This window comes from Cynocephalus volans, chromosome 3, assembly GCF_027409185.1.
Source record: "Cynocephalus volans isolate mCynVol1 chromosome 3, mCynVol1.pri, whole genome shotgun sequence".
NCBI lineage: Eukaryota > Metazoa > Chordata > Mammalia > Dermoptera > Cynocephalidae > Cynocephalus > Cynocephalus volans.
This window is the reverse complement of record NC_084462.1, coordinates 108,979,555-109,006,513: the sequence shown is the minus strand read 5'-3', so window position 1 is coordinate 109,006,513 and position 26,959 is coordinate 108,979,555. Positions and strand designations below refer to the sequence as shown.

Sequence of the window (26,959 nt, the reverse complement as noted above, 5' to 3'; positions counted from 1 at the left end):
CCCTTGAAAGGGAACATTTCTCTCTGGCTTGTTGCATGGCAGGCACTTCTTAGGGCCTTGTGCTCTTTTTTGGCACGGTGAGTTTTGCAGTTTTGGAGGCTGGGAAGTCCAAGGTCCAGGGAGCGCATCTGGTGAGTGCTTTCTTGGTGGGAATTCTCTACAGAGTCTTATGGTGATACAGGCAATCACATGGCAAGAATCATATTTGAATTAAATCTTATAGGAAAAGTCTTGAGTTTGCAGGGACAGAAATGAGAAAGAGGAAACAATGCAAAGCCTGTAGGCATGACAAAATACGGTAAGCGTGGAGAACAGCAAGTGTTTATTTTAAACATCCATGGAATAAAGGACATTGATGGAGTTTGGATGTGTTGTCCCCTCCAAAACTCATGTGGAAATTTGATCTCCAATGTGGCAGTGTTGGAAACTGATTGAGTCGTGGGGCCAGATCCCTCATGAATGGATTAATGCTCTCCCTAGGGGAGGAGGGATAGTGAGTGAGTTCTCGCTCTATCAGTTCCTGCAAAACCTGATTGTTTAAAGGACCCTGGCACCTCCTCTCTCTCTCTCTCTCTTGCTTCCTCTTTCCATGTGATCTGCTTATACCCGCTGGCAGCCTGCTGCTTTTCCGCCATGAGTAGAAGCAGCCTGAGGCCCATGCCAGATGCAGCTGTCCCAGAATCATAAGCCAAATAAACCTTTTTCCTTTATAAATTACCCAGTCTCAGGTATTTCTGTCGTAGCAACACAAAACGGACTAAAACAGACATCTATGAAAAACCCATAGCTAACATCATATTCAGCGAAAGACTGAGAGCTTTCCCTCTGAGCAAAGATCAGGAACCAAGATAGGGATGTCTGCTCTTGCCACTTCTATTCAACTTTGTAGTGGTAAATGAAGAGAGAAAATGAAATAAAAGGTACCCAGAATGGGCTAGCCACTTAGTTCAGTTGTTTAGAGCACAGCCCTGTAACACCAACGTCAAGAGTTCCAATTCCCATACCAGCAAGCCATCAAAAAAAAAAGGTACCCAGAATGGAAAGGAAGTAAAATTCTCTATATTTGCAATGACATGATCTTATAGAGAGAGAATCCTAAGGAACCCACAAAAAAAAGTACTAAAAATAAGTAAGTTCAGCAAGGTTACTGAATTTGCAGGATACAAGATCAATATAAAAAATTAATTGCGTGCTTACTTCAGCAGCACATATACTATAATTGGAATGACACAGAGAACATTAGCATGGCCCTTGAGCAAGGATGACATGCAAATTTATGCAGTGTTCCATATAAAAAAAATCAATTGTATTTCTGTACAATAGCAATGGACAATCTGAAAATGAAATTAAGAAAACAATTCCATTTACAATAGTGAAAAAAAACAACAGGAATAAATTTAACAAAAGAAGCACAAGACTTGTACACTGAAAACTATGAAACACTGTTGAAATTAAAGACCTAAATAAATAAAAAGACATCCTGTGTTCATGGAATGGAAGACAACACTATTGATAAGATGGCAATATTCCCTAAATTGATCTACAGATTCAATAATCACTATTAAAATTCCAGATGTCTTTTTTGCGGAAATTGACAAGTTGATTCTAAAATTCCTATAGAAATGCAAAAGACCCAGAGTAGCCATACAATGTTGAAAAAGAGCAGACTTGATAGACTCATACTTCCAAAATTTCAAAATTTATTACAAAGCTATAGTAATGGGGACAGCATGGTACTGCCATAAGGACAGACATAGATCAATGAAATAGAATTAAAAGTCCAAAGATAGACCAATTGATTTTCAAAAAGGGACCTAAGACCATCTAATGGAGAAAAAATAGTCTTCTTAACAAATGATGCTGGGATAACTAGATATCCATGTGCAAAAGAGGGAAGTTGGACCTGGCTCACACCATAAACAAAAATTAATTCAAAATGGATCAAAGATGTAAATGTAAGAGCTAATGCAATAAAACTCTTAGGAGAAAACACAGATATAAGTCTTCGTGACTTTTATGCTTCGAAGGATACTATCAAGAAAGTGAAAAAAACACAAAATGAGAGAAAATATTTGCAAATCATATATCTGATAAGGGTCTAGGTGTATTCAAAAAATGTAAAGAAGTCTTACAAGCTAGTCAGTTAGCTCAATTGGTTAGAGCTTTTAACACCAAGGTCACGGGTTCAGATCTCTGTACTGGCCAGCTGCCAAATAAAAAATAAGGTCTTACAAAAAGACAATCTAATTAAAAAATAGACAAAGGATCTGAATAAACATTTTTTTCAAAGAAGGTATACAAATGGCCAATAAGCATATGAAAAGATGCTAAACATCATTAGTCACCAGAAAAATGCAAATCAAAACCACACAGATACCACTTCACACCCACTAGGATGGTTATAATCAAAAAGTTTGACAATAACAAGTTTGGTGAGGATGTGAAAAAATTGGAAGCCTCATACATTGCTGGTGGAAACGTAAAATAATGCAGTTGTTTTGGAAAAGTTTGGCAGTTCCTCAAAAAGTTAAACATAGTTACCATACATGTCTGAGTCCATTCATTCGGACTGCTATAACAAAATACCGTACATTGGGTAGCTTATGACCAACAGAAATTTATTTCTCACAGGTCTGGATGCTGAGACAAGGCAACATCAGATCTGGTGTCTGAGGCCGGCCCGTGGCTCACTCGGTAGAGTGCGGTGCTGATAAGACCAAGGCCACGGGTTCGGATCCTATATAGGGATGGCCAGTTTGCTCACTAGCTGAGCATGGTGCTGACAACACCAAGCCAAGGGTTGAGATCCCCTTACCAGTCATCTTTTTTAAAAAAAAAAAAAAAAAAAAAGATCTGGTGAGTGCACCGGCCATACCTATATAGGATCCGAACCCGCGGTGGGAGCGTCGCCGCGCTCCCAGCGCCGCACTCTCCCGAGTGCGCCACAGGCTCGGCTCTGGGGTCTCGTTTTTAAGGGCACTAATCCCATTAGTGCAGAGCCCACATGACCTAACCATCTCCAAAAGGTCCCACCTCCTAATACTTTGGGGTTAGGATTTCAACATATTGATTTGGGTGGGATACAGACATTCAGACCATAGCACCATATGATCCAGCAACTCCATTCATAGGTGTACATACCCAAGAGAAATGAAAACATATTTTCACACAAAAAGTTATCCACAGATGTTCATAGCAGCTCTATTCATAATAACCAAAAATGGAAACAACCCAAATGTCCATCTATTGACCATGGATAAAATGTATATCTATACAATAAAATATTATTCAGACTTCCAGTCAAGATGGTGGAATAGACATCACTCTCTCCCCAGTGTCACTCTCTCCCACAGATCAACCAATTTACAACTATAAAAAAGCAACGACAGCCAAGCTGGGGCCACTAGAGCTCAGGGGAAGAGGAGGAGAGACCTACCGAGTGCATGAAGGCTGGAGAGGCCACGATGAGAGAAAGAAAAAAACCACTCTGAATGTTTTGAGCCCCAGCAGCTTCCAGTCTGGAGCTGCTGAGCGCACAGAGCAGGAGCTGGCAAAAGCTGCAGCTGTGCCTTTTGGATGAATTTGCTTGGAGGCAGCAGGAGAAAAGAGGGTCTTGGTGGCCACCAGGCTAGCAAGACCACTAATAGGGTTCCCATGGACCCACATAGGAGCAAGGAGCCACAACTGACAAAAAGGAGCCACTCAGAGGCCAGTGAGTCATCACAAGGGACTGGCGCATGGCCCATCCCCTGGGAAGTGTTTGCAGCATGAGTGTTGGGGGAAACGGGCCCACAAGGAGAACACTGGCGCACAACAAGGACAACTGATCTGCCCCCCAATCAGCGCAGGACCACTCAGAGGAGACTAGTCAGGAATGTAGAATTGCATGGGGCACAGTTTGGTGTAAAGATTCAGGCCCAGACCAGAGTTTCTATACAACCCAGGTGTACCAGATCTCACAAGAGCTGGAAGTACCAATAAAATCAACCATTAAAACCCGACCTGCACAAAAAGTCTTCCCCAGGGAATTGTAGCAAAGCAACAATTTAGCTCAACCACAGAGCTCAAGTACTGGTGGATGTTCCCCCATTTTAGAAGTAAGCAAAGGACAACAAATTAGTTCTAGCACAGAGTTTAAGTGGTGGGAACAGCAAATAATCCAACACAGAACTGAAAGAAAAAACAAAATTCCCACAACCAGAGACTAAGTTTGATAGTAACTAGTAAAAGTCGCGTGTCACCAAAGAACACCTATAATACCTAGAAGGACCAGAAGTCCCTTGGGCTACCAAGTCAGAATGTGGGGAGGGCTGGGGGCCTCAGCCGTGCCCCCTTACACCTGCACCCAGCCCAGCAACGACCATCAAGCCACAGCAGGAAGCACACCAGGCTCTCCTGTGGAAATGAGGGGTGGTGCTACAGGCCTCAACCCCAACCTTCCTCCTTCCTCCTTCTCCCATCACATTTCCTCCTGCTTTCTCTCTCCCCCTCCTTCCCAACTGCTCTGCAACAACATCACAGAATGTAAAAAAAATTAATAAAATTAAATTTAAAATAATAATAATAATAATAATAATATTCAGCCATAAAAAGGAATACTGACATATGGTACAACATGCATGAATCTTTAAGACATTATGCTAAGTGAAAGAAGCCAGACACAAAAGGCCACATATTGTATGATTCCATTTATATGAAATATCTAGAATAGGCAAATCCATAGGGACAGAAAGTAGACTAGTGGTTGCAAGGGGCTGGGGGGAGAGAGAAATTGAGAATGCTTGCTAATGGGTATGGAATTTCTTTGTGGGGTGAAAATGCCTTAAAATTAGATACTGGTGATAGTTCCTACATATTTGCAATTAATGTATATACTAAATACCTAAATATACTAAAAACCACTGAATTGTACATTGAAAAGGTAAATGCTATGAGTTAAATGTTTCCCCCAAAAGTTCATATACTGGAAACTCGACCTCCATTGTAACAGTGTTAAGAGGGTTGAAAATCCAGTTATGATATTTAAATGGTGGGGCCTTTGAAAGGAGATTGGACTTTGAGGTCTGTGCCCTTGTGAGTGGATTAATCCATTCATGGAGTAATGGGTTATCATGGGTGTGGTTCTGACAGCTTTATAAGGAGAGTGAGTGATAAGTTTAGCTCTCTTGCTCAGCCCATTCTCACCATGTGATACATTGGTCAACAGAGGACCCTGTAGAGAGTTCCCACCCAGATAAGGCCCTCACCAGATGTACCTCCCAGCCTCTGAAACTGTAAGAAATAAATTTTGTATCTTTATAAATTACTCAGTTTCAGGTATTCTATTATAAGCAACAAAAACGAATTATTACAGTGAATTTTGTGGTATAATTATGTGTCAATTAAAAAAAAAACCAGTGAAGCTTTTTGGTGGGATGCAAATCAGAGGTATGGTAAACTGACACCTTTCTTCAGTAAATAAATAAGTTCCTTTACCAAGTGACTCCTTTTTCTGTAACAGTGCCCAGCACTTGGAAGTCAATAAATACCTGTTGAATAAATGATTACCAGTAAGCATAAAAGGGAAAGAGACATAGGAAATTATCAGGGTTAATAGACATTTTAAAATTTGATCATAATTCCACAAATGCTATTCATTCTAACCATATATAAAAGCAAGTAAAGCCGTTATATTATTGTAAAAGCCCAGCAATTGCTTTTTTTCTCTATTGCTGTATTAGTCCATTTTGTGTTGCTTATAACAAAATACACGGAATTGGGTAATTATAAAGAAAAACGAAATTTATTGCTTACAGTTTCTAAGGCTGGGAAGTCCAAAGTCCATCTGGTGGTGGTGACAATGACCCAGGGATCTCACATTGCAAAATGGTGGGAGCGCAGAGAGTGACAGACTCTCCTTTCCTTTTAAAGCCCTCAGAGCCATGCCCCTGACCACCATTTTTAATCCATTCACAAAAGCATGGTCCTACAATCTAATCACCCCTTCAGGGCTCCACCTTTCAATTACCATAATAGGATTTCCCACCCTCTTAACAGTCACTGTGGGGGCTAAGTTTATAACACATAAAACTTGGGGGACACAATTCAAGCTTCAGTGAGTTTGGAGGGGATATAATTCAATCCACTACAATTGCCAATGTCAAGTTGGGCAAATACTGTCTAAGAAAGCACTGGGTTGTCTTGGTTTATTTCGCATCACTCAAAGTCCCTCTAAGGATTTCTCACTCATAGATCCTCATCCCAGATAAATCTTGTAGACAGGCTTCCCCAGTCTCTCTTCCTTAAAGACACTTTCTTCTCACAGAACTCCAATGAGACGAGTCATTACTATCCCTCAGTTAACATGACTGATACAAATCATCTGCCAAAAATAACCAAGCTTGCCCAAAGAAAGCAACTCTCTCCAAGCTTCTTCCTCTAAAACCACTGAGGATACAGGAAAAATGAAGAGACCAGGTAAAGTAGGAAGTCTGACTCCTTTAAGGACAGTAACTTGCAGGTCTGAGATAAAAGGAATGCTAATGTTAACTGCCTTCTCCAGGACAGGAAAGGCAACCCCAAAGTTAACAACTTTTGAGCACCTACTAAGTGGCAGGCACTGTTAGAAACAAAGGCATAATCCTTGCCCTCAAGGAGAAACAGGAAAGCAATTATTTTAATTATAAAACCACAAAGTGCTAAATAGAGATAGGAACAATTTGTCCTGACTGCATGAGTGATTCTGACTAGGGAATCAAGAAAGCTTTCTGGCTGTGGTAGCTGGCTTACACTTTGAAGTATGGGCATAATTTTGATAGAGAAGTTATAGCACTAGGATGGAGGGAATGACATGAGCCATACATAAAAATAAGGTAATTCAACTGAAACATACAGTGCATCAGTTGTAGTGCAGCATTTGGCAGGGATATATAATCAAGATCAAATTGGGAAAGGCCTTAGTTCCATAGTCTAGTTTGTACTTTGTACTTACTGGTGGCATCATAGGGGCCCTTTTGGCAAGGATTAGAGCCAGACATCTGCCAGGAGCCCACTGCAATGACAACAGGAAGTTGCTCAAGCAGTGTAAGTAGGAATGAAGAGAATGGGCAAGAGTAGAACTGACCAAACAAAATTAAAGCCAAGAAGGGTCAAAAAACCACATTCACCCTCCACGGTCCAAGTTTACAGAGATCTTTTAGAGCCAGCCATTTGGTGCCCCCTGGTGGATAGATGAGACCTTCTCGGCCTTAGTAATGTCAAGCCACTTGAGATGTTTCACATTCTTCCAGCAAAAAGTTCGTATTGAACACTTTATCCAACATTTGCAGAAGTCTCCACACTGAGGCCAGGCACTATTAACTACATGAATCTATTTAGGACAAAAGATAGACTTCAAATGCCTAAATTATCACACAATAGGAGGTAGTACAAAAAATGATCAAATACTAAAATAAGTGGTGGTCAACACTGACCAGAGAATTCAAAATACAGACTTGAGAGGTAGGTTAAGGCCTCCCGATACAGAAAGGGTTCCCAGAGTCATTTCTTTAACCTAAGACTTTTGAAGAAAAGAGCATCCAGGTCAGAGATAGTCATGAATAAAACAACCTGGGAAAAGAAGTGAATAGCAAGTAAGAGTACACAGAGGTTGGAATACTAGAAATTTTGCAGGTAATGGAGTCTATGAAGGCTTAAACTGGGGAACAATGTAGTGCTCAAGGATTTTAAGATCAATCTGACATAAGAATATAAAACGGAAAAATTATGTTATTAAGATGGTCAAGGAACTATACAAGAAGACAGGAAAACAATGAAAGCAAGTTAAGTCCTAATTAATGAATGATCCAAAATAAGTTTAACATATGTAGTCACTGCATGGCTGGAGAAAAGATAAGCTTTGCAATGGTCTTTGTTAATTGTTTAGTTTTTGCATTTCTTGAACCCACCTTGAGGTAGGGCTGCTGGTGTGGACAGTGTTACACACTATTTGGAAAACCCATCATCCTCAACTAAACACATAATGTTCCTGCTAGTTGTAATTTAACTCCTAACTCCTTCACAAGTAGGAACTTCCCCTCCACAACACCAGCACTTCCATTAAGTAGAATAGCCATATGCAACCTAAGAGAATAAGTAGGTAAATAATCTTTACACCCAAAAGGCCAAACAATTTTTATTTTCAAAAACAACTTTATTTATGACACATATCAAAAAAAAACTCCCACCCCCTGGAAATGAGCTAAAAAAATAAACAAAATCCACCTCCCACCTCCCTGTTCCCACTTCCTCCCATTCCCTCCAAATAAAAGGGAAAAAAAAGGCAAAGGAAAAAAACAAAACAAAAAACTGAAAAACAAAAAAACACCCAAAACCCCCCAAAACAAGGTAGTGCATTTCCCCAGGGGGAAGGGGAATTTACACTGGAGCCGCTGGGAGCGGAACGGAGATCTTCCGGCTACAGAAACCTGCAAAGAAAGACACTCAAAACAGAAAAAGAAACACAAAAGGAAACAAAATAGATCACCAGGCAATCTGGAGGGGCAGGGAGCCGGAAAAGAGGGGTGGGGTGGTGGTAGACCTGGCAGGACAGGAGCAGGCAGGAGGGGACTGTGAAAGGCAGGGAGAAGATGGAGGGAAGGTAACAAGCAGAACAGTTTGGTGTCCTTCCAGAGCCCTGGGTAAAAAAAACCCTCTTAACCACCCATGCCCACCTACACTTGAGCAGCCCCCAAAGGGGTGAAGTGGGGCAGGGAAACATGGGGAGCAGCTTGTGCAGTTGACGTGTCCATGGCGAATCCCCAGAGTGAAAGAGCAGCCCCCTGCCCCACTCCCTGGGCCTTCCCCTACTCCCCAAAGCAGGTCCCTCCTCAGCAGTTAGTTATAGGATTCTCCCCCCTTCCACAGTGTATCTTTTTTTTTTTTTTTAAATATTTTTTTTCCATCAAGGTCATCTTCTGTTTTTCTTTTTTTTTTTTTTAATTCTTTTTTTTTTTCCTTCTTTCCTCTTTTTTTCCTCTCTCTCCTCCTAATACACACTTTTTTTAGTAAGGGGAATACCATGATGTCGCTCTAGCCCGGCCCCTGGAAGAAAGAAGGAGAGTTAGGTGTTAACATGATCACTAGATAGTTCAGTACAAGCCCCTCCCCCGGGCCCTTGCCCCAGTTACTGTGAAGGGAAGTGGGGAAAAGAAGTTTTCAAATATCCTAAAACTGACCCTAAAATCCCAGGAACAGCCACACACCTGGCAAGTGGGGGATGGGGTGGGGAGTTTAACAGAATACTTTGCCAAACAGTGGCAATAAAGTAGTGCATCTGAGATACAGAAGCAAGAAAAAGGACCCACTGTTGATCCATTTTTTAGTTCTCCACAGCTCTTAAACCCTAGGCCCTAACCAATAGATTCTCCCTAACTCCTGGGAGCAGACAGGTACATCTTATGAAAAGCCAAGCTTTATATGCCTAACTTGTCTATTTAAATGTAAAGAGACAGAGGGAAAGCAAAATAATACATGGGCACAATAAGCCCACTGAGAAAGTTAACCTTGAAAAAGACTGGCTCAAATAAAGAGTAAATATCTCAAAATCCTCCCACATGGCTATACTATAGGATCAACTAGCCTCTGGTACACTTCCAAGGGAGGTTCAAACTTCAACCCCTCCCTAACTCTGGGAAAAGTAGAGAATGTCAAAGCAGTGCTTTCACTGCCCTGAAGCCCAGTTCTTCCTGGCTTTTTCTGTAAACACCTACACTGCCACCAACTCCCAAGAAAAAAAGGCTGGAGGAGGAAGCATCTCTCAGAACAGATGAAGAGATCCAGCCCTTATCACCAATTCCTGCTCCAGAAATGATGAGACTGGCCTCCTGGCCTGGCCTGCAACTACCTTCCTCACCCTGCACAGGCAGGAGACCAAGTCCCTGGAGACCAAGGGGAAGGGAAGGGAGGGAGGTTCCTCAGGAGAGAAGGAAGCATACAGGGCTCATGGGAGGCTGGGGAGAGGAGCAGCCCATCTATCCTGACCTGTAGACGCGACCCCGGGGCCTGCTGTTAAAACCACTGTAGAATCGAGAACGCGAACTGTTGTAGTTGGTGGTCCTGGCACGGTAGCGGGCTCGTGGGAAACCCCGGTCTGTTGTGCTGATGCCTGGTCTGTTGGTTCGTTTTGGGATCACCTGAGTAAGGGATGTACAGCTGAAAGCCTTAGAACCTGGAGAATTTACACAGAACCAGAACAGCAACGGGCACAGAGCTTACCTTGATTTGTCTTCCTCTAAATAGGGATTCATCTAAGGCCAGGGAAGTCCTCACTGACTCTTTGTCTGAGAATTCTATATATGCAAATCTGAAAATAATTGTCACTTTATTTATCTGAGGTTGCAAATAGCTCGTAAGTCAAACCCAACTTGCAGGCATGCTTTGTTTGGGTGCAAGATGTTCACATTTTAAATTATTTGTCAAAAAAGTTTAAGTTAAAGATTTTAATCATAATTTCCAGCTACTCATGTGGCCATAACTGTCCGGGGCCAACTAGAAGCTGCCACTTCCCTTCTAGCTCATGATCCCCCCAACACCTAGCCTTCATTTTTGTTATGTCTGACCCCTGAAAGCACTTACATGAAATCCTTGACATGTAATACCAACATTAATGCCATATCTTAGAAGACAAAGGCCACTTGTTCTAACAGCGAGTGACTTACTATTCAATATAAAACATAACTTACCTATTTTAAAGCTGTGAACAAAATGATCTCAACTTACTACTCTACTTACCCTTTGGGATGGCCACTGAATTTGTCACAGAGTATAGTAACACGATTGACTGAACCACAGCCATGAAAGTGAGCTTCCAGCTCTTCTGCCGTTGCACCATAGTCCACCTGAAGAAAGGGGGGACATTTCACAGGTACTGGGTAATCTCCTGACTCAACAAGTACCCTGCCTAGCCTTTAGTCTGGGTCATCTACATACACTAAGACACATCAAATCTGGTTCTCTACGGAACTAATCCTTTTCGTTCCAACCCCAGAGCCTTTGGTGACCTTTAGCCTTCTCCCAACCCTTCCTCCCCACCCAAAACCACTGCTATTGTGCAGATGTTCCTTTTAAGACTATTAAATAACTCCCGCAAGTAGGAACTTCCCAACCCTAATCACAGCCCTACTACATACATTGCCAACATAGATGGATCGGGCATCAGCCTCCATCTTCTCCTCAATGGACATGATCACTGGGCCAGCTGTAAGGAAAAAAGATTTAAAAACAAAAACACTTGTTTTCTACTTGACCAATATATGCACTTCTGCCACCAGCACTATACTATAAACTCAGTGAAGTCAAAGATTTTGGTCTGTTCTGTTCCCTGTTGTACCCATTACCCAAGCACATAGCAGATGGTCATAAATATTTGATAAACCAAGGAATAGATCAATATATCTTTAAAAAATCATAAACAACATACAGGAATCCCTCCGCTTCGAAACAAGTCCCCACCGAATAGCTTTGCTTGAAACACCTTGAGTGAGCAAAATTAAGTGGGGGAGACTCGCCATTGCTAGATTACAGGGAAAGCCCTTTGCAGCCGAGCAATTTCTCTTAGGAGTCCTAACTAAAAGGTCTTCAATTTAAGGAAAAACTATTAGACTTGCAGGTCAAATGCCAGGTGGTAAACTTCACAGAGTAGAGATACTAAGAACAAAGAGCAACTCATTTATAACAGAGACAAAGGGAGGCACAAGACTACCACTATCAAAAACCATATGTTCCGTCTCACCAAAGAGAAACACACAATGGACTATGCCCGCGGCATCTGCCCAATAACTGCTAAAACAAGCAGCTCCAGGGTCCCAAGCATCTAATCCCACATTCCCCGTGCTCCCCACAACCCTTACCACACAAGGACCGGGCTCCGCGTGCAACCGCCGTTACTCACCATTGCCTGGAGGTGGACTCATATTCATCTGCTTCTCTACTTCGTTCTGTAACTCCTTTAGCTTCTCAGCTTCTTCCTCCATCTCCCTGACTCGAGCTTTGATCGCTTCCAGCTCCTACAATGAGTGGGGAGGGTACGGAGGAGAGCTTAAGAGGAACCAACGCAGGGCAGTGCCCTGCTCTAGGTCGGCGCGCGGCCCCAGCCATGCTCTACCATTTCCTTCGCCCCACGCGAGGGTCGTGATGAAAAGAAAAGCGAGCTACCTTCTCTACAACAGCACTAGGTACCCATGACGCCGGAATCAACCCGCCCGGGCCCCCTGTGGCGATGGCAGACCCGTCCCCGGCCCGACCCGGACCGGTCCCAGACACGTTATTCCCTGCCCAACCCCACCCCCCGCCTGCCTCCCGTTCGCCCGAGCTTTGGGCTTCCCTTGACCCGGCCGGCCACCGGCCTGCTCACTCGCCCTCCTTCCCTCACCGGGTCTTCAATGGCGCCGTCCCCCGGGTCACCCTCGACCAGTCCCGGCTCCTCCTCCTCCTCCTGGCTGCCGGGGGCTCCCGAGCCAGGCCCAGGGCCCGGAGCTCCCGGGGGGGCGCGGGGCCGGGGCGGCTCCTCTTCGGGCTCGGGCTCCGGCTCGGGCTCCAGCAACAGCTCCCCAGGCTCCAGTTCCTCAGACTCCAAGCCGTTCCCGTAGTCCCCTGCGCCCCCCGGGGCCCCCTCCCCGGCCTCCCCACCGGCCCCGGGCACAAGATGGCGCCGCCGCCCCGGCCCGGAGCCCCGACCGCCCGCAGCCCCCGCTGCCGCTGCCGCCGCCGCCGCCGCCGCCATCGCCGCTCAGACTGGGGCCCGCCGCCCGGCGATTGGAGAGTTGCGCCGGCCACGCCGAGGATTCATTAGTCAAGCAGCCTGCCTGTCACCAAGAGCTAGGACTCCATTGGGGAATATTACTTGGCAATCAAATAAGACCCCACCTCCAAGGCGGGTTATTGCGCCAAATTCTGAAATTCCGGTAGGAGAAATCTGTCTGTCAATCAATACGCGTCCCACCTCTTCTCGAGTCCTTAGGTAACAATACGACCAGGCTGTGACGACATTCCTGTTTCTACCCCGCCTATGGGCGGGCCCGCAAAGTATAGGACGCTCAGTGATTGGCCCCTGGCTAGGCGACTGGAAAGGACCAGTCTTCCTGTCGCCTTACCGCGGTGGCCCAGTCTCAGACGCCGGTTGGCTGGCGAGATTCGAAGGGCTGACATCCGTTTCGTGACAGGTGAACCCTGTCCCCGAACGGACTGCGGGGCTACAAGTTAGGGAAATCCGAGGTCACATGACTAGTCAGGACTTAGGAACCGCCATCTTTATACTACTGTTGGCCATCTAGTGAGCTAATTGTTAGGGCAGAGGCCCGAAACAGAATGGCGGTTTCTGGAAACTGGTCTCCTGACCAGGAAAAACCACTAGGTGGGATGTTGCCGAAAATGGAGGTCCTAAATGGAGTAATCCAAGAAGGAGCTTACTTTGCCCATCCAGGTTATTGGCACCACCATCTACCAGGTCTTCCAAACCAGCAAGTAGAGAGGAATCCTCACTCCAGAGCTACCAGTCACGAGTCCTATCTGTCCTGTCTTCCTGCGTAGGCCTTTCGTAGGCCCTCCGCTCCTGCCCAGTTTCAGCCTGTTTCTTCTCTTGCCTGTCCAATCCGCACTGCTACCAGACTGACTGCTCTTTTTTGGCCAGGTAAAGTCTCAAAACTCCTTACCGTGGCCTTAGACACCCCAGGACCTGGCTACTTCACGAATGTTGTTTTCGCACTCCTTGTTCCAGTGGGTGTACCTGAACCCAGTCTACCTTTGTACATACAGTCCCTCTTCAACCAGACCACTGCAAACTCCAGCCTCCCCTACTTTCCCGCAACACTTGAGCCTACCTCCACTGTGCGCTTAGTGGTTTTGTGCTGCGTTTCCTAATTAGGTTGTGAGCGCGGGCAAATGAGATGCTGGATCTTATTTATATTTGGATCTGCACCGCTGGACAATAGGCCTAGCACATTGTTTATTGACCAAAAGATGCCTTGATTGGGGATATGGGTACCACTCTTCATCATCATCGCTTTCCCAGCCCCCAAGCCCACCTTCAGACCTCAGAGGAATTTCTTTCCACCGGCTGCACCCACAGATACCAATGAGACCTAGCCCAGGCAGGGTTGCCACATGAAATGGAAGGAAGGAATGGCGGTGCTAAGTTTGCAAGAGGATTTTTGTAGGCAGACCAAGCTACACTTTGATAGCCACATTCACGGGGCAGGGGTGTCTGGACAAAAGGAGATGCCTATTAGCAAACCATAATGTCACAAACGACTCATACCCCACTCTTTCCCTCACCCCCACTTTTCCTCACAATTCCTTACCTCAGGAACTGGGGTACTTAGAGCAGAGTCATAGTCGCTTAAAATTTCGCTGCAAATGTTCATCATCCTCGGCTTTAGTGATCTGGGAGAACTAAAGTTGAGCACCAAAGACAAGCTCAAAATGATTGGGATCCCTGGAAGAAAGGTCTTTTATACTGATCTTAACCTAATCAAAATGTGATTGTATCATTGGCACCTAATTTAATCAAACCACCTAATGGAAATGTGATTTTTTAATTTTATTCAAAATATTTTAAGCGGTTTGGATCCCCATACAGGCCAGCAGCCAAAATAAATAAATAAAATTTAACATTTACTTCTACATATTTGAGGAGTACAGTATGTTGTTTCAATACATGCATGTACTGCACAATGATTCACTTAGGGTAGATCTTAACCAAACAAGATTTGATTGTTTTATTGGTACCTAATTTAATCAGTCCAACTAAGGTAAATGTGATTTTAAATAATGCTTTTGAATCCTATTTCTGTTGAGACTTGATTTTTTAACAGGCACTACTCTTTATTATGTTACCTCATTGAATTCTCACAACCCTTTGAAGTAAATATTTCTAAAACCATAACTATAAAGTCCGAAATGATAAAGTTTTGCGATGATGAATATGCTAATTACCCTGATTTGATCATCACACACTGTATATGTGTATTAAAATATAACTCTGTACCCCATAAATATGTACAATACATATCAATTATAACTGTGTATCCAATAAATATGTACAATCAATACGTGTCAAAAAATTATTTTTTAATTGCTTTATTTTATTTTTCAATAATTTTTTTAAAAAAGGAAAGAAAACTGCATAAAGTCTGCTTTAATACACAAAAATTACATTATGTATGATGCTGAAAATTAAAAAACTAAATCCCAACAATAGACAAAAATCTAAGCAAACTATATCCAATCAAAGATTGTTATGCACCTATTAAAAGGTTTACACATAGGGCCGGCCCGTGGCTCACTCGGTAGAGTGCGGTGCAGATAACGCCAAGGCCCCGGGTTCGGATCCCATATACGGATGGCCGGTTCGCTCACTGGCTGAGCGTGGTGCTGACAACACCAAGTCAAGGGTTAAGATCCCCTTACCGGTCATCTTTTAAAAAAAAAAAAAAAAAAAAAAAAAGGTTTACACATAGTGTGTGATAAAAATGCAAAAATAATTTTTGTTAGGCCAAAGAAACAATGTAAAATTGTATCTAAAGTGTGATTACAGGGCCGGCTCGTGGCTCACTCGGGAGAGTGTGGTGCTGATAACACCAAGGCCATGGGTTCGGATCCCATATAGGGATGGCCGGTTTGCTCACTTTGGAGAGTGTGGTGCTGACAACACCAAGTCAAGGGTTAAGATCCCCTTACAGGTCATCTTTTTTAAAAAAATAAATAAATAAAGTGTGATTACAACTATGTATTTATGATTAAAAAAAATACTTCGGCATGGGGGAAGAAAGGAACAAGAACCAATACTATCTTTCTATTCTTTGGCTATAAGTACCAACAAGCTTTTAAAATGTTGACATTCTTAACCCAGTAATCCTATTTCTTATAATCTTTTCTAAAGAAATAATCTAAAAAGTGAATAAATAGGGCTGGCCAGTTAGCTCAGTTGGTTAGAGCGAGGTGTTTATAACACGAAGGTCAAGGGTTCAGATCCCCATCCACAAAAAAAATAAAAATTGAATAAACATGTGTGAATGAATGTTTATCAAAGTGAAAAAATATAAACAAATGTTCAAGTGGACATGAAAATTATTATACACACGTGTATGTAATTTTATATAGTCATGTCTTCAAAGCATTTTAATGACAAGGACAATGCTTGCAATGGTAAGTAGAACTGCAGTACACAAAATTGTATGTACAATATGATCATAAAATAGAAACACAGATAAAAGATAGGAAAGAAATATTCCAAAATGTTAATAGTAGTTCTCTCTGGGTAATAGGATTATGATTAATTTTCCTCTTTATAATTTTCTATGATCTAGAATTTTTCCAGTGATCACATATATGTTTTAAAAAATCACTCAAACTTCCAAACTTTCTCTAATAGGCCTGATTACTTTACCAAAAAAACAAACACATTTAAAAAGATATTTGAATGGTGAGTTGTAAAGTAAGATCCTTTCCTGTTAGACTGTAAACTGTAAAAGACAGGGACATCATCTTTTTTTTTTTTTTTTGGCAGCTGTTGACCATCTTAACTATATTTGTATTCCCTTTGCCCATCACTCTGTGCTGAGTAAATGCTAACTGAATGAATAATAGAGAATATCAAAGAGATATGTCTTCCTCTGAGAATTAATTTTTAAAACATTAGTATGCAATGGTGTGAGATTCACCCATTATGAGTATAATTCTCCTTAAGTAATAGCCTATAAATAGAGGACCATGCAGTTATGGAAAAACTGAAACTTTCCTCAGAAGAGGGGAAAAATTGTTAAAGAGAATGGTCAGTGGGGTTAAGAAAAGGAAAATTAAGCAGTAAGAATGGGTGAAGGCATCTTCATTTCTGTCCAGAAGGGAAAAGTTTTATCACTAGAAAACATAAATATTTGGCCTTAAGTAGTTTCATCTTTGTTTTTAACTCCTACTTTGAAATGCATACAGGCTACAGTAATTCTCTAGGATCTAGAACTACATTGTTTATGGTAGCCCCTAGTCACACATGGCTATTGAGCACTCGAAATGTGAGTAGTCTGATTTGAGATGTGCTGAAAGTGTAAAATACACACCAAACTTCAAAGACTCGGTATGAAAAAGATACTATGAAATAATTCATTGTTTAATAATATTAATTCCCATGGTGAAATAATTTTTTATATACTAGGCTAAATAAAATATTATTAAAATAAGTTTACCTGTTTATTTTTGCTTATTTTAATGAGGTTACTAGAGAATGTAAAACTACATTTGTGGTTTACATTATATTTCCATTGGACAATGCTGATATAGAACCTTGGCACCTTTATCATTTACTTACTTTTATTTTGGAGCAGATCCCAATTATTTTCTAACGTGGTCTGGCCCTGTTTAACTTCCTAGGTCCACCCTTGCATGGAATTGAGGTAGCCATTTAAATATAATGGAGCCTATGTTGGGCAGCTTAATTTCCATTCTGCTTGGTTAACTTTTTAGAATTTTGTACCTGAAAAATTTGTTTTAATATACTGTACCAGAAATATGTGTTCATTATCAAAAAATCAGAAAATACTGACAGCAAAACAAAACGAAATAAAATCATCCATAAAATCCACCACCCAAGGGCCGGCCCATGGCTCACTCGGGAGAGTGTGGTGCTGATAACACCAAGGCCGCAGGTTTGGATCCCATATAGGGATGGCCGGTTTGATCACTGGCTGAGCGTGATGCTGACAACACCAAGTCAAGGGTTAAGATCCCCTTACCAGTCATCTTAAAAAAAAAAAAAAAAAAAAATCCACCACCCAGAGATAATCACTAATGATATTTTGGCATATACCCTTCCTGAAATTTTCCATATACAGATATATAGAGGCACATTTTTAGCAAAATGGGATCATACTGTATATATTATTTTCTAATCTATTTTCTTTTTTACCCAATAAAATACAGAAAACGTTTTCCATGTCAATAAATATATTTTTCCAGTTTTTTCAGTTTTATTCCAAAAATCACCTTAGACATGCGGCCTTCCCTGACCACTCAACTTAAAATTGAAATCTCTGTCTACATGTGTACGTATACCTTCCCATCCTCCTTCAATGAATTATTTTTCTTTATAGTATTCATCACTTTCAACATGTTATGAAATTTATTTTTATTTTTGTTTACCTTCCTAAAATGTAAGCAGCATGAGGGCAGAAATTTGTGTCTGTCTGTCTGTTCACTTTACCTCGGTGCCTAGAGCTGTGCTTAACACACAGAAGATGCTTGAATATTTGCTGCAAGAATTAGTAACTGAATGAATAAACAACTACACATCATTCCGTTATATTATGTTTTCTGGTTGAGTTTTGAAATAGTTAATTTATTTATATATCTCTCCTGTATCCACTTTTAAGGCAGCTTTTAAAGTTTTTGAAGGATCTGTTATTAAATAAAAACAATATCTACAGTCCATCCATTTGCTAGAAATTGTAACTGAATGTTGCCTAGTTTTTTCAAAAGTGCCATTTGGAGAAACTGATATTTGGAGAACTGTCTGAAGGAAACACAAACTATCTGTTAAACCAGACCATGATAGAGCAGCATATTTGGGCTAAATTGTGTTGATCCTGACAGAACAAGCTTAGAACCTTCTGAAACCCTATTTGGTGTTTATAGAAGAAATGGTGTTGCAAAACTCAACATCATATTTGCTGTTAGGTGTTACAGAGGGTGATGTCTACTCTGTCATTCTGTGTCTTCTCAGAAAAGCCACAAAACTTTTTGCCCCTCTTGAACAACTGATAGGCTTTTATAAATCCTAAAAGGAATGTTAATCTCATTGTGTTTTCCAATTTGCTTTAGCTGCCAAGAAGGTCAGAGCTGAATTCATAGCCTAGCTTTATTATTTGGAAATACTACTCATAGAATGCTCTTCTGTGCGTTCATTCAATTTTCCTTTTACCCCTACTTTTTTTTTTTTTTTTTTTTTTTTTTTTTGCGGCTGGCTGGTAAGGCGATCCAAACCCTTGACTTTTACCCCTACTTTAAAAATCTACATTTTCTTATTGTTTTGTTTTGTCCTTTGTGTATTATAGTAAGATGTTGCAAATACTTTTTGGAACTAAGCAAATATCAATCAATCAATCACTGAGTAAATCATGCTGCAGTGAAGATAAATGCACTAGCTTTCCCCTAGTGCACCAAGCCACCCTGATTTTGATATGGCTTCTCCTATAGATTTTTCTGCAGGTGGAGAATGGAAAAGCAACACTGATTCCTCTATATGATCATATGTCTCTTAATTTCACACATATACCCAGATACCAATTTATCACACTGAATTATAGAAAGACTAGAAATTCCCACTTGAAATTTAAAATTAGGATCAATATTCCTGTCAAACATGATTTTAATGTGGTCTTAGACTAGAGGTACAGAGATATGGGCTGAATATTTCTGGAGATTCTAACCAGTTTAGCAGTTTGCACCAAAAGGGCTGAAACCAAATGTCTCAGGGAACCAGAAAAGGAAGCAGGGGCTCCATTTTTGCAGGCCCTATTTTAAGTCTGAAGTAGGCAGCAGGGAGAAACGCTCATTATCACACAATTCTGATTACAGGCTGAACCACAACTGCAGACTTGATTACTATCACACAAAAGTTTTTGGTATGTTTTTCTTTTTTTCTGCTTTGTTTTTTGTTTGTGGCAGTCCCAAAGTACCATATACACACATCCTCTTGAGGCTTGGGTTGGGACAAATAGAGTTCTTGGCTTTGGGTATTTGGCTGGGGTGGGGGTGGGGATGGGGTGAGGAGGGTGGAGGTCGGGTAGGGAGGATGGGGGAACAACTCTGATTTTTTTAAAAATGGTCTCAATCAACACTTTCCCAAATCTCTGTTACTCTAACTCTTGCCCTTAACAAGGTCATGAAGAGATGACTGGATCAAGGAATGTCCTGATCCCAGGTTATACAGTGTAGAAGTCACAAACCCTGGTCAGTCCTTCTCATTAAACTTCTGGGCTTTATTTATTTTTTTAATACGACCATTACATATTACACAAAAATAAAAGTCAAATGAACTTGGTATTTATAAATTATTAAATAAAAATACAGGAATATATATATTTATATTTATAGAGCTTTTTCTTCTAAACTAACCAAATCTGTTCTGCCGTTTTATGATTTAAAAAAGTAAAATAGTGTATGTATGCCCTAGAATAAGTGGGGAGTGGGATTAATAATCGCAGGACCGAGTTGCCCTACTTCTGCTCCTTCCTTGGCCTAAGCAAAGTCTCTATTTGTCCCTTTGGGCTCTGGAGAGCAAGAAACACCCTCTCCACCTATTTAATCTTTGAAAAATGGCAATTACATTTGTTTCCCTTATTTTTTAAAAAATGAAATAGATTTAAAAATTGGGAGCCATACTCAGCCTTCTTGGCCAAGAGCTAATCCCAAGAAACTATATGGCTCTAGAAGAGTCCCTAGTTTTCCCTGACAGAAGAGTCTCTGGGGTTTCCATTGCCCCTCAAGCTAAGAAAGGGCAGGATAGGTCAAAACTGCCCACTGTGGTCCCATGTAAGCTATGCTTCTGGGAATCCAGACCAAGCCCTTTACCCTTTCAGAAAACAGCCTCTCTTTCCACCCAGGTGTGAAGGCCTCAGAGCAGGGCATTTTGGTAACCTGACCATGGTCCTTGCTGCCCCTGTTTGCTAAAGGTGCCCAGGAATGCTAACAAGGATAGGTGTCCTGTGGTAGAGGGTAGGGTGAAGAGTCTGCTCCAAACTTGGGGAAGCACAGGCTCCAACTTGGAGCTGATGGTCTAGTCAGTGGTTTTCCAACTTTTTTCCAGCAGCAAACCCCTTAATGCAAATAAAATCTTACCCTGAACCCCGATACGTAAGACAGCTACACGGGGAGCTGTTCTGTTTGAGGGCAAATTGCCCAGCATGTTCAGCCCCCTACCCCCTTCATCTCCCCAAGGACTCCTGAGGCAACCCCTGGGAAACTTTGGGGCTCTGCCAAGCAGTTTGAAAACCACTGGCCTAATTTGTCCTGAGCAAGTCAGAGGCCCCCCCACCCCAACTGCTTGCCACAGACGGGCTCTGAGTTTCTGGTATCAGCATACTCATGACAGACCGAGTGGCACATGCAGTCTACCATCTCCCCTATAAATACCATTAAAAAGTGCAGCCCTCACTCAAAAGCAAAAGTCTGGACTAAACACCTGAGGCCATTTGGTCCCACATTCTAGCAAGCACAACTATGTTGCCACATTCTGGGACCAAGTGAAAATCTCCAAGAAGAGTCAACCACAGTCTAGCTAAGCTGATCAGTGCTCAGGATGACGGGCAGGGTTCTAGAGCACTGTGTCTGAAGTCAACACTGGAGAGCAGCAATTTTAGCACCTTGGAAAGTGCAGCAGTGAGGTCTGGCTCAGGGCATGCATCTGGAGTGAATCATTTTTTCCTCAAAAGAAAAAGCTGTAATTGGAATCTGTTCTAGAGGACTATGAGTTCTAAAGTTAACATCCTCAGACTCCAAGGTACAGACAAGTAACATCCATGCAAACAGTGTGGCTTCAAAGAAAACATAAGTGCTTCTAGGTCATGATAGGTACTCTAGAACCCATACTCCTGCCCCTGATAAAGCAGCACCAAAGCCCACAACACAGAACAGGCCAGTCACAGAGTATCCGTCACCCTCAAACCCATGGGGATCAGAGCTGCATGGTCCTCTCAAGGCATCAGCAGTCTCACACAGTGCAGGACCCAGGTGGTATTCTAGACCAGCATTTATGTCCACACCCTCTAAAGGAAAATTAGAGCCCCAATTTAGAATTTCAGTTTGGGTACAGAGGTCCCAGAGAAAGGGAATATGTTAGGCACCATTGTGCCCCAGTGGGAGGGGAGGGCAGCAGGCAGATCCAGCTACCAAAGCCTCCACTCACCCAGGCTCCACAGCCCTGCCCTGCTGTCAGAGCCCGGGAGGCAGCAGCAAGTGCGTGATGCACAAGGAAGGGGGATGATGAAGAAGCAAGGCCAGCTGCAGAGCTGCTCTTCTCTCCAAAGCCCTGCTAATGACTTTCTGCAGAGAAGTACCAGAGCCCTCTGTGGGCACAGTGTTTCCTCCTGAGCCTTGAGGCATCAGCGCAAGGGGAGGGGGAAGGAGGGGTTGGGAGGAGGGGCAGAGAACTGCCTCTTGTTCTTGCCACTGCAGGAAGGAATGTTTTCTCCTTGAAGAATCCCACCAACACCAGATTAGACAAGCGGCCCAGCATGCACAAGAGCATGAGTGCACATGCATGCACGTGTCCAAGCAGCCCACTGTCACAGCCACCTCTCCCTATTACCCGAGAACCCCAAGCTTCCATTCTAAAGGGGTGTGCCTTCTGTGCTCCCCAAATCCCACTCATCCAATGGAGAAACAACCCCTTATGCAAGTCTACCTTCCTCAGGGCTGCAAACTAAGCTCCAGGTAGTTTCCTGTGCCCACACCTATAGGCATGATCCCTCCCACCTCCCCCCAACCCTGGAATGACTCCATCTCCTGGCCCACTGACCAAAACACTCCCAATGTCTCCAGCTCACTCTCCCAACCACCTGCCTGGCATACTCAGCTCTCTCATACACTGTCCTGCCACTGTCCATCCCTGTCCCGTGCCCATCCATTCCCCACTTCTTCCAAGGGCATTTCTCTGTTCTGTTCCTGCTCTCCTGGCCCCCAGCCATACCTGGCCCCACCTGGCCCTGGACTTTCTCACTTGCTAGCAAAAAAGGCCCCTACAGTTACCAGGGCCCCCAGTGCCACGGCCCCTGTCAGCACTGTCCTCACTGATGCCCAGTTCCCCTCCCGCAGACGCCGTGCCTCCTCCAGGGCCCCGTCCCCGTATAGAGCTGTGAACTCCGCCTGTGGGAGAGAAGGGAAGTAGGAGAGAAAGAAGGAGAAAGGGATATCAGGAGAGGAAGGAGTGGAGAGAAGAGGAGAGGAAGAGTTCCAGTTCCATCCACTGCAAGCACTACCCCACACCCAGCTCCTCTCCAGCCAAAGCTCTACTGGCTGCCAGCCCCTCTGATCTCCCCATGTGCAACACCCCCCGTGCTGAGCACCTGGCTCATTTGCCCTCTCTGCTTCAAGAGAGCCCCATCCTTTCCTTGGAGAAAAATTCTGCTCAAGACTATCATCCTTTGCTAAGGTTTGCCTGACCACCACCCGTTCCTGACCTCCCACCCCCACCCCATGCCATATACTCAAGTGTAAAAAGTTCCTGACACCATTTCCCTGCAGGAAAATTTCTTTGGGTACTGTGTATTCTGTCCTCTGCTTGGGACCATGAGCCCAGCCAGTGATTACTGCATGGCAGCCCTGGAGTGCAGAGTCCAGTGTGATGCCCACAGTGAGGGCACTTCTCAGTCTGATTCCACCCAAACAGGCAGACTCAGCCCCATGCCTCACTCCCAGCACAGCCTCCCCAGCCTCCAATCAGAGCTCCCATCTTCCCCCTGGAGACCAGCTTTGCAGAGGGATGTGGAGAGCAGCAATTGAGAAGCTTCTTACCCAGCCCCCACTGCTGTGGATCCAGTCGGCCAGCCGCGTCTCCAGGTAGGCCACCATCCACTCCTGCACTTGTCCCACCAGTGGCTCCATCTCCTTGTTGACACTCTCAGCACACAGTGCGGCCCCAAAGACAAAAAAGGCCACAAGGCGGCCCCAGTTGGGGCCCCCTTGGAAAAGTTCGTCGGAGACCTGGGTGAAGCGTTGCTGGGCTGAGCCTGGGGTCACATGTAGCTGAGTGGCCAGATCAGAAAAGGTGCGCCGGAAACGGGTCTCGAACTCATCTCCAGCTGCCCGCATGGCTTGGTGCAGCGGGTCAGCTGCTGGGCCCTCCCCGGGGCCAGCTCCACAGACATAACCCTTCTGTCTCAGCTTATAGCCTACAAAGTCTGCCACCAGAGCCCGTGTGTCTGGGGCTGAGGCTGGGGTCGCCATCCGGGCGGCTGGAAGAGGCAAGGATGAAAGTCTGGCATGAATGGAATAGATGGACAGAGGCCCAGGAGGGGCACTTCTGGTGGCCTACCCAGTGAGACTGTGGGGAAGCTCAGAGACCACTGGACAGGAAGTGGCAAGAACAAGGTAATTAAGTTATGGTGCAGGCCAGGGCAGGAGGGGCTGACCATTAAATCTGTAATATGCCAAATTAAATGTAAAACAAGTAAGTTTCATTTGTAAAATATCTTAGACTCTTCATAATAAGACAACACCAGCTCTATGACACCCCTACAAACTCCGCTCCTCTACAGTACACACCTTTTTTGACCAGAGGAAGGGGCTTAAGACCTCCCCCGAAGAAAGATAGGAAGATGTTGGCAGAGGCAGAAGATGGGGAGGAGAGAGGGCCTGAAGAGAAAGGTGGGAGGAGCAAAGGATTGGCCGGGACAGAGACAGGAAGGAGACACTCACCCAGCCTGGATGGCAGCTCTTAGGACCCAGCACTGGTGGCAAGAAGCCCCCAGCTGGGGCCTTTCATCCTCCCGGCCAGCGTGGAGCCCTGGGAAGGGGAGGGGGAGATCAGAACTAGGAGAGGGAAGGCCAGGGATCAGGGTCTGGCCAAGGAAGGGCTGGTGTTGCAGCTCCAGGGACTGGGCCCCTGCCCCCGACACTCTACCAGCTGTGTGGCCGAATCCATGTTTCATGACTGTCCTCCCGGGAAACCCTGGGCCAAGGGTTTCCTGCCGACACCATCTCTCTCCCAGCTCCCCCCAGTACAGCCCAAAGGTCCAGCTCCTCCTTTACTCCCACCCTCAGCCTGTCTCCAACCCCGCTTGCCAGGTTAGGGATCTCACGGGTCAAGCCGCTGCCGAGATCCGGGCCGTTTCCTGGTGCAGGAGCTGGGAGGGAGGGAGGGAGGGAGGAAGGGAGAGAAGGAAGGAGGGAGGAGAAAGGGGGGGCAGGAGGGAGGGCCCGGCGCCGGGTGATGATGGGGCCCAGAGATGCGTCCAGAGAGAGGGGCGGGGCTGGGACGCAGGCCTGGGAAGGGCCCTAACTGGGAAGAGAGAGGGCTGCTGAAGGAAAAGAAGGGCTGGACAGGGAGGGCACCATGGGCCGAGCTGTGCTACTGAGATGAGGCTTCCCAGAGAAGCGCACTGGGCCTCAGGACATCTCAGAGCAAATTCAGCATTTCCGGAAGGTCTCTGATGTGTCATGCACTTGTTGAACTTCTCCAGCCCTGAACTGTGTGCCTGGAAAAGAGGAGCAGTTGGCATCACGCTGGGAACTGCCTGCCAGATGCCTTGCCCTTGTAGGACTAGCACACCACATGGACACCAAACCTTTCCCATCCTCTTTTCTTCAGTACCTTCAATCCAGTTGTCTCTTTGTGGGCTGGGGCTCCAACCAGGCACCAGGGAGCCAGGACTTGGATTGCAAGCAGTTTCTGAAGGTACTTTTCGTCATCTTTTGTAATCAGATTTTCTTTTTTAATTTTTTTTTTTGCCCAACACATGAACTCATTCTCATTATTAAAAAAAAAAAATCAAATTTAGAAGTACAAAGTAATGAAATACAAGTTCTCAAACACATACATACTCACACACACGCACACCCAATTCCACCTCCCTCCCTGCAGGTTGCCAGTGTTAAGGTTGATGTTTATCCTTCCAGATTATATATACATGGCAGTATATTAGATATGGTAAGAAATAGTTTGATCACAGCTGATCCACATGAGGGCACTCACAGGCATTCTGATTGGGCTCCCCTGGGCTCTTGGAGCCGGCACTTCCTTCAGCTCTATTTGGAGAAAGCCTCAACCAAAGGCCAGAAAGAAGCAACCCATTCTCCTCCTTTCCTGTTGGTTCCCTTTTCTTCTACCTCCAATCCAAGCCTTGATATTTTCATCTGCCCTTATGGTCACTAGAGAAGCAAGGTCTTTTCTGTAAAATAATAGTAACAACTAACACACTTTGAGGACTTAATAGGTGCTAAGTGCTTTCTTACATGCATAATATTTTATCTTCACAACAATTCTTAGGCTATTTTAGGCTCATTTTATAGACAGGGAAATTTAGGCTTGGAGAGGTTAAGTAATTTGTCCAAAGCCATATACTGATAAGCAAAGAAGCTGGGACTCCAGTCTAATTCTGTCTGACCTGAAAGTTTGTCTTAACTTTGACACTGTATTGCTTCAAAATCACCTATTCTATTCAGGTAGACAATGTTGTTCTCAGTTTGAAGCCACTCTATTTACAAGTTCACAGTTAGTTCTCTCCTTTACTCTGAACGCACAGCCTATTCCACTCCTTTACAGCTGTGTCTTTTCAACCATCATCATTTCCTCTTTAATCTTGGGCTGATCACTCCAGCTGCCACCAGCAAGGTCAACTCCTCCTTTAGAGAATAACGTAGTCTAGGCCTTTATTTGCAATCCTGGATTCTTCTAAACATCTTGTTTTTCATTTCAAGTAAATGTCTTAGAAGAATATATTTCTGTCTGCCCATTTATTTATAAGCTCCTTAAGAACAGGAACTGAGTTTTATTCACTTTTGTGTCCTCATGGCCTCATAGGCCCTCGATAAATGTTGACTGGAGGAATCAAGCAATGCCTCTGGCCAATTTTTGAGCAGTCCTAGCCAGACGTTTGAAGATTACTGCAGTAGCTGTTTAAAAAATAAGGATTAATTTGGAATAAAGGTTCAGTGTAAGTCTGAGCGGCCAGGAGAATAGAGCTGCTGGACCAACACAACTTATACCTGGTCCAAAGCTATGTACCTGAAGGATCTCAGACCAACACCACAGAGCCAAGGGATGGCAGCTCACCCGGTAGACAAGGCAACAGAGTCTTTGCCAGAAAAGCTGCGGCCATACAGGCTGGCTTGAACCTCATCTATTTTACTTCAATGACACATATTTTAACAGAGCAAGAAAGACAGTTTTAAACTGCTTGACTGCAACATAAATTAGTGTATGATTATTTAACACCCTAAGATATGAAGAGAATAT

The 26,959-nt window shown here is 43.9% G+C and overlaps 1 protein-coding gene and 1 non-coding gene across 3 annotated transcripts; one reads left to right on the top strand and one right to left on the bottom strand.

Moving 5' to 3' along the window:
- The first annotated feature begins 1,189 nt into the window (after positions 1–1,189).
- LOC134374196 (U6 spliceosomal RNA) lies at positions 1,190–1,296 on the top strand. Its single transcript, XR_010023069.1, has one exon. It is a non-coding gene; the product is annotated as a U6 spliceosomal RNA (small nuclear RNA).
- Positions 1,297–8,173: 6,877 nt separating this feature from the next.
- PABPN1 (poly(A) binding protein nuclear 1) lies at positions 8,174–24,859 on the bottom strand. Of its 2 annotated transcripts, XM_063089619.1 has the most exons (7): positions 12,389–12,739; positions 11,909–12,023; positions 11,148–11,215; positions 10,750–10,856; positions 10,234–10,321; positions 10,000–10,151; positions 8,174–9,060 (listed from the first exon to the last, which is right to left on the bottom strand). In XM_063089619.1, the coding sequence occupies exons 1-7, from the start codon at positions 12,737–12,739 to the stop codon at positions 9,021–9,023; spliced, it is 921 nt and encodes a 306-aa protein (XP_062945689.1). In that variant the 3' UTR covers positions 8,174–9,020. The 2 variants fall into 2 exon arrangements, with proteins under 2 accessions (XP_062945689.1, XP_062945690.1); XM_063089620.1 differs by lacking the exons at positions 8,174–9,060; positions 10,000–10,151; positions 10,234–10,321; ... (2 more) ...; positions 11,909–12,023; positions 12,389–12,739 and adding exons at positions 19,993–22,869; positions 23,518–23,957; positions 24,421–24,508; positions 24,804–24,859.
- Positions 24,860–26,959: the final 2,100 nt, after the last annotated feature.

Excerpts from the sequence above, each read along its gene's own strand:
- PABPN1 (XM_063089619.1), bottom strand. The coding sequence starts at position 12,739 with ATGGCGGCGGCGGCGGCGGCGGCAGCGGCAGCGGGGGCTGCGGGCGGT. Across the intron at positions 10,857-11,147 it reads GATCCATCTATGTTGGCAAT|GTGGACTATGGTGCAACGGC; the intron begins GTATGTAGTAGG and ends CCCTTTCTTCAG. Across the intron at positions 10,322-10,749 it reads TTCAGTGGCCATCCCAAAGG|ATTTGCATATATAGAATTCT; the intron begins GTAAGTAGAGTA and ends AATTATTTTCAG.